Consider the following 7342-nt stretch of genomic DNA (forward strand, 5'->3'; position numbering starts at 1 on the left):
CCGTGCGCGCCCCACGGCGGCGAGGTGCCCATGAAGGCGCTGTCGAGATGCCGCTGGTGAAGTCGGCGGTGTACGAGGCGCTGCGGATCGAGCCCACCCGTGGCGATGCAGTACGGGCGCGCCAAGCGGGACATGGTGGTGGAGAGCCACGACTACGGGTTCGAGGTGCGCGAGGGGGAGATGCTCTTCGACTACCAGCCCATGGCCACCAAGGACCCGCGCGTCTTCGCGAGGCCCGAGGAGTACGTGCCCGACAGGTTCCTCGGAGACGACGGCGCGCGCCTGCTCCGCCACGTCGTCTGGTCCAACGGGCCCGAGACCGCGTCGCCCACGCTGCAGGACAAGCAGTGCGCCGGCAAGGACTTCGTCGTCCTCATCGCGCGCCTCCTCGTCGCCGAGATCTTCCTCCGGTACGACTCCTTCGACGTCCAGGTCGGCGCCTCCGCGCTGGGGTCGTCGGTGACCGTCACCTCGCTCAAGAAAGCCACCTTCTGATTCTGAGCTCTGCCTCTGATCGACCGCCCGTCGAAGTCTCACCGCAGCAGGCGGCGTGCAGATTTTTTACTGTAGAATATACTGCGCTGCCCCCTCTCTCTCTCTCTCTCAATATTTCTCCAAGTGTTGTGCTACTGACCTACTGTGTCAGTGTCACTGTATGATCGGCAGGCATGGATATGGAAGTGTAACCAAATTTCTTTTCTTGGTAAAACAAGAGAATACTTTTCCCCAGGGACCTTTCCTGTCTCGAGACTTTAGGTCAAGAAAAATTGCTAGTGATCCGAGGGGGACATGCACCTATTGTTTCAAGCTGGCTGTCCATGACGGACCCATCTAGTAATGGACCGAGATTCCAGAGTAAAGTAGTAGGTGAACAGTGATGCAAATACCATGTTCATCGGCCGCGCTATTAATCAGTTGGATGGGACTGCAAATTATTGGGAGATGATTAACGCCAAACCTACCTTGCACTTCATTCTCTTGGGGTCCATGACGTGCACTAGTTGCTGTTGCAACTTGCTTCAATCGAAGTTGATTCCTGAAAGTTGTTTGGTTCGGATGCTTGGTTTGATTTCTGTTGAAATCTTCTGATCATGCACTAATAAAGATAATCCAAAGTGGAAACCGGATAAGCAAGCTCAAAGCCCATGGAATTGGCACTGCCCATGCCCCATAGGACACTTTCAACGTACGAGTCCCCAAATGTGCTTAACCATGGAGTAGCCAAATGTGCGGCTATTTGTAAATTTTTAAGAGACAAAGCTCAAATGTTATCCGAATTTCACACAGAAAAGCATCTGATTTCCCTAAGAAAGGGTAAAAGGTTCTGCACTTCAAATACGGCATAGATCCTGTAGGTCATGGGATCGCGAGCTTTCCTCGAAAGTGGTCGGCAGCTTTGCCGATCAACAGGCCACATGGACCGACCGGACGCCTCTCAAAATAGGACCAACGAGCCAGCCAGCCCGGTCATGCATAGGAGCATGGAGAACTCCGGCTGTAGCCGCAGACATGAGGCAGTACGTGTATATGGGGCTTAAATAAAAGACGTAAGGGTTCCATACCAGTGCTGCCGGAGGTCACCTAAAATGAACAGGCAAACAGGCATCACCGACGCAAACGCCTCGCCTAACAATCCCACCCATTTTCGGCTACTTTTTCATAAAGGGGTACGCACTTGCAAAGATTCGTCCACCACATCCAGATTAACCAGACCAAAAGGCAAAACGACAGATAAGAAGCTTGGAATTCCACGGTCAGATTAGAGATCACACATTTTTTGTAAGCAACATGCGTAACCACTCTAGCAGAGCTGAATTGACAAAGATCTGACTCTTCGCAGCCACAGCTATCAGTTACAAAAAGTATTCTGATTGATGTCTCCAGGGTTCAAGTCTCACGGTACCTCGACTAGTTCCACAGGGAAAGAATATTTTCATCACGTGACCACACCTGCAACTCACCTTCCAGGATACTTCTGGTACACAACCTCATGTACGAGTTCAACATCCTCGATTCTAAATTCAGAATTTTCCATGATGGCAACTTCACCTATCAAATAATAAGGCAAGAAAACATTTTACACCAACAGAACGGGTCACAAGAAAGTAGTGATTAACATCAGGACCAACACGCTTTAGCTAAACAAACAATAACATTTGGGTGCAACACTAAACTCTACAGATGGATAAAAGCTCTAGTTGAAACCAGGGTTGACAGTTGACACACTTTAGTTAATTGAGCTAGCATACCTACTCTCTTGGGCAAGTTAAAAAAAAAACAATTTCAGTAGTTATACTATTCACTAGCACCACTATACCAAAAATTCCCGCATGCCGATTCTAAGAGTTTTCTATTGTGGGCATGAGTTATACAAAATGCATAAAAGATACGGAATCACATCAGATTGCCCCCATAGATCAGCATCTTGATGCAAGATCCAACCTTTGCTTTATTAAATATCGAATCGTGGGCCACATGGAATGATGTGCTATCGGACCACTCCGGTTACCTTATTCATTATGGTAACATGTAGCCATAGTATTATAAACGACAAGGCCATGAAAACTATTAACAACATGGACAATCCATTGATGGCTATTGCTATGTGGCTCATGTTGGTTATAAAACCAAAATATTCAAAATTACGCAGCCCAATAGTGTGCAATACTTTGTCTCCACGCTCCACTGTCATTAGTAGCTGTTAATCATCCATGAAGTTGTTCTATTCCAGCATAATTCACAAATTTGTAAAAAACTGATTAACCATTTTGTGCCACAATTCTATTAACTGAAATGCTGTGCTTCCAAGAAAGGATAACAGGTAAACTCAGCCCGAGTACTTGAGAAAAAAATCATAATAGGAATTTAATTTTAAAAAGGTCCATTATGATTTCTACTTAATGCTGCAAAAGAATGTTTCATAAAGGCAGACTGTTTCAGTACAATCCATGGTGTGCAATACATAGTCCATTGTTTCTTATCTAGCATTCATGCCAAAGATATTGAATGTAAATGAACGGTAATTTGAATTTGTAGCCGATCACAACATGGTTAGCCATTATCTTATAATAACTCCCTTTCTAAATACAAAATTGACTTACCAGATAAGTGCACACCACTAAAAGATAGACATATCAGGTGGTGGTCCATAAACTGATTTCCATGACAAGGGAACAGTCCATCCATTAGACCCATTTCCTGTAAGCGCACAGAAAGATCCATTAAGAAGATTAGCAAACATTTGTTATGACGACAGAATACTAAATAGCAACATTCCAAGAAGAATGAAATTAACAAAGCAATTTAAAGGAGTATAAAGCAATTCCGCATGGCCCTTTAGTAGTTTGACAATAGATGAATAGATAGAAATACACTTTTCTTTTCTTTTTTCGGTGGCTTCAGTCAAAAAAAAAGGGATAAGTGCTGTGATAATATAGAAATGTACCATGGAATTTCTCAGGCTCATGACCTAGAAGTTTACATACTGCCTCAGCTAACTGGAAAGATTCTGGCATGTTGTCACCTTCTGAGCAGTAGCACAGTACACAAGAAACCTTCAAACCTTTAGCCTATCACAAATAAAGACATATTGTAACAGTGACTCCAACACTCAGTGATAAAAAACTTTTGAAGCTGAAACAAAATCAGATACCTTGCAGGCAGAGAATAGTGCTGCAAATGGCAAACTCGCATAGTAATCATTTATTGTCATCTCATCAGTGTCATCAGCCATATCTTCAGAAAAATCACCACCCTCGACTAGGCCAGTAAGACAACTCCAACGCTTATGAGATAGGTCATACTCCTCTAGCTTCTTCCACCCCAATTTCTCATATTCTGAATCAGAACCATCTTCATTGCAACTTGAAAGGTAATACACCTGCATGTCACTACATAATAAAACAAGGTTAACCAATCAACTCACTCTTGACAGAGAACATAAGAGATCTGCTGCAGTTAGGCATTTCAGTTACCTGGATGCATCAATTACCCTCCTCTTGCCAGAATCCAAACTTGAAAGAATTACAATATGGTCCTTTCCAATGGTTTTTATGAAATCAGCAACATTTTTTGCAAATGAAACCATCATTCCCTATATTGGTAACGAAAAATTAACATAGTCATGAAATAATCAAGAACTAGCACTAAGACCGCAAGAGCAAATAATAGGTACAGAAATTAATATAGAAACAAGCTAATGAAAACCTAAATGATGCCTCAACCTCAACATAGAAAAGAAAATGGATGAACATAACAGCACTAAATTTTATTTTAATTATTCCAGCGATAGAGATTACTAAATGTTCCATGTAGTTCCACAAGAATAAGAATTCCAGGTATGATGTTTGCAAAAGAAATCTAAGTTCTAATTTCAATAAAGAAAGGGGTATATGCACAATTTCCGTACTGTTCTGGGTCACACAAACTTATGTCTAGACAGCATTCCAGGGGCTCATTATCAAAAGATGTAACTTTAATTGGACGTGCAACAATTATGTTGCTTTCTTTGACAAATTCATTTCAATCAAAGGAATTTTGATCTCCAGAAGAAATATGTTATAATGTAAAAGTTTGCAAGTTGTACGGTATGAAGGTAACGAAGCAAAACACAATTACTGTCTTGATGTAACTGAGCACAGCAAGACGAAATAAAGTTACAAATACCATGAAATTGGTGTAGCATCTAGTTTCTTTGTCTCAACCAAAGGATTTTTAGATGAGAAAAATCTGTATATGTGAAGAATAAAGTAAACAGCTTAGCTAAGACGAACATACTGTAATAACTGGAGATCTTTGCTGAATGAAAGACAGCCTATGAGATGTAGATTCATAAGCTGCCAAGAAAAAGACAGAAAGATGGTCAGTTTGAATTGTGCATCAACACTACACGCACTGTCTCGTGTGTTTATAACTTAAGGTGTAAGTAAATTAAAGTATCAAAAGGACCGTTCTACTCCAGCTGGAAGTCAGCAAATTATCGGACAACCTATGGCACAGTATATAGGCTTGCAGTACCAGTAGAGCGGCAACACATTTCATCGAACAGTTGGTGTTCACGGGATAATGAGACTAGCAGCACAGGAATGCAAGCAACAACGCTGACGCAACTCATCAAACAGGAGGTAGGAATATCACAGTAGAGTCAATTAGAATCCAATACCCAACCTTCGAGGGCGAGTGCGAGGTCACCGACGGCGTCGGGGCCGAAGGCGTCGTTGCCGGCGCAGGGCAGCACGGAGGGCTCGTCGAGGTAGGCCACCCGCCTCGACCTCGCCGAGGATATCAGCAGGTCGACGGCGAGCTGACCCACGTTTCCGATCGACAGCGCCGGCTGCGACCGAGAAATAGGAAGATATGAGGAGAAGGTACTAAAAATTCGATTCCAGCAAATATTCAGTGGTAGCTCGCAGCGTTAGGGTTTCGAACCATGATGAGCGTGGGGCAGGAAGGCGAGAACGACTCCCCCTCGACGACGGCGAACTCCATTGCGGCGGCTGCCAGGCGAAGGCGCAGTGTGTCTCGGGCTCCGCGGCTGCCGGTCGAAAGCTCTCCCTTCCTTGAGCGAGAAGTTGAATAGACGATTACTACTGAGGAAGAAGATCTCTCTGTCCTCTTCCACGTCTCTTTTGTACAGAGGAATTTCAGATTCGGCGTTTCAGGCTAGTTTGGGCCGTGGATTCTTATCTTCTTAGCGAATTGAAGGTGACGACTCCAGTTCTGGGCCCAATTGAGCCTGCCCAAATTTGAGAAATCAACAAAGGAAAAAAAAATAGAGCCCCATTTTAACATGCCAACCTTCTTTATTATGAGAGGAATAAGGTGTGGCTAGGTATCATCCGAGAGATTTTCATCTAACATTTCACCCACATTTTCGACCAATGGAAGAGAGCCACGTCATGCAACTAATCCAAAAAATGGCATTTATCATTTGGCTGAAAAGGGCATCCAATTTCAATCAAAAAGGTAGCCAATCATACGTTTCATGCACGGGAAGGAATCTGAGTGAAAAAAGAAAGCAAAACAACCAGATTTCGGTAATCACGTTTCCACATGTACTTGAGCACAAAAAATAAGCAAACATATATGGTGGAAATTTACAAACCTCCACTGTGTGGCAGGTTTTGAGTGAGGGCATGTGCCCTCACTAGCTCCAATGTGGGCCCCGCCCCTGCTGGTACCTGTTAGTGAGAAAAACAACTTCCAATTCATGACATGAAAATATGAAAATTATTTTTTCAATATTCCAACCAAATAAAAACAATGCTAGTTTGTCCTTAAGAGGTCTCCAAACCAACAATTGAAAATGACAACTAATGAAAGAATAAAGTAGAAGAGAAAGAAAATAAAAACAACAATAACACAATTTTTTATATACACATAACACATTTTTAATGAACGAAACAATACCACGTCAAAATAAGATAATAATAACTAGAAAAATAAAAAATGAATGATACAAAATACTTAATATAAACGAAAGAACATACAACAATAGAACAAGATGAAAAAACATTATAAAAAAAGAAAGAAACCTCCCACGCGAGAGCACAGCAAACTTGCCAGTGAAGAAAGAACAATTAGATTTTTCCATTTGTGAGATGCCGTTTGTGCTTGATAGAAAAGACAATAGCAAGACATATGTATTGCCCCTTGCTCCCACTTGGCTTATAGCTTCATATAAGAGTGGTTAATTTACACGCTTCCCATGTTGCTCACTAACTATGGGAAGCGCAACACTTGCTCTCCACTCTAAAGTAAAATAACGGCCTCCCTCAAACATCAAAATCACTAATTGTCGTTCAAATTCTCCTATGGGCAAGCAATAGACAAGCCATTATGCGAGTTATAGTTTAAATGGCACTCAACAGTTGAATGACATGTGGCTACTAGTAGCAAATAACATATCTATAATGAGAAAAATGTCATGTATAAAGGTTTTATCAAATGCTTCTAGACATTTGATATTATCTCACCATGTACACCCTAATGAATCTGGGACAAAATAAATTTTACACACGAGATTGAATCAACAACACGAAAAAAAAAACCTAAGAGAAAATAAAAATGCTACATCCGTCCATCGAAAAAGTCAAAATACAACTGGATTCACCCCTCGCACAAAGTTAAAAAAAAAAATGAGACACCCACCATATGTTACATTACCGTTCAAGCAACAAATAAGAAAAGGACAACATAAAATAAAATGGTCAGCACGCCAACGGCATCTCATGAATTCATCAACGGGCCAATCAAACAAACAGAAACAAGCCTAGAAGTACTCTCTGTGCGACATAATCTCCATCGGCTGCAGGGGCGGAGCTTGGGGGGGGGGGGGGGGGGG

The 7342-nt window shown here is 42.4% G+C and overlaps 2 protein-coding genes across 2 annotated transcripts; one reads left to right on the forward strand and one right to left on the reverse strand.

Moving 5' to 3' along the window:
- Positions 1-2: 2 nt before the first annotated feature.
- LOC101780511 (allene oxide synthase 1, chloroplastic-like) lies at positions 3-735 on the forward strand (the record flags this gene model as incomplete). Its single annotated transcript, XM_012849196.2, is given in 2 exon segments — positions 3-92; positions 94-735. Coding segments are annotated over 2 exon segments (492 nt in total), but the record flags the coding sequence as incomplete, so codon positions are not given.
- Positions 736-1684: 949 nt separating this feature from the next.
- On the reverse strand, positions 1685-5608 carry LOC101780917 (proteasome assembly chaperone 2). The gene is made up of 8 exons (XM_004981583.4): positions 5428-5608; positions 5167-5332; positions 4777-4835; positions 3975-4093; positions 3653-3890; positions 3446-3569; positions 3102-3198; positions 1685-2049 (listed from the first exon to the last, which is right to left on the reverse strand). Exons 1-7 carry the CDS (start codon positions 5485-5487, stop codon positions 3119-3121), a joined length of 846 nt encoding a protein of 281 aa, XP_004981640.1. The 5' UTR covers positions 5488-5608; the 3' UTR covers positions 1685-2049; positions 3102-3118.
- Positions 5609-7342: the final 1734 nt, after the last annotated feature.

The sequence above is a fragment of the Setaria italica genome, chromosome IX (assembly GCF_000263155.2).
Source record: "Setaria italica strain Yugu1 chromosome IX, Setaria_italica_v2.0, whole genome shotgun sequence".
Taxonomy (NCBI): Eukaryota; Viridiplantae; Streptophyta; class Magnoliopsida; order Poales; family Poaceae; genus Setaria; species Setaria italica.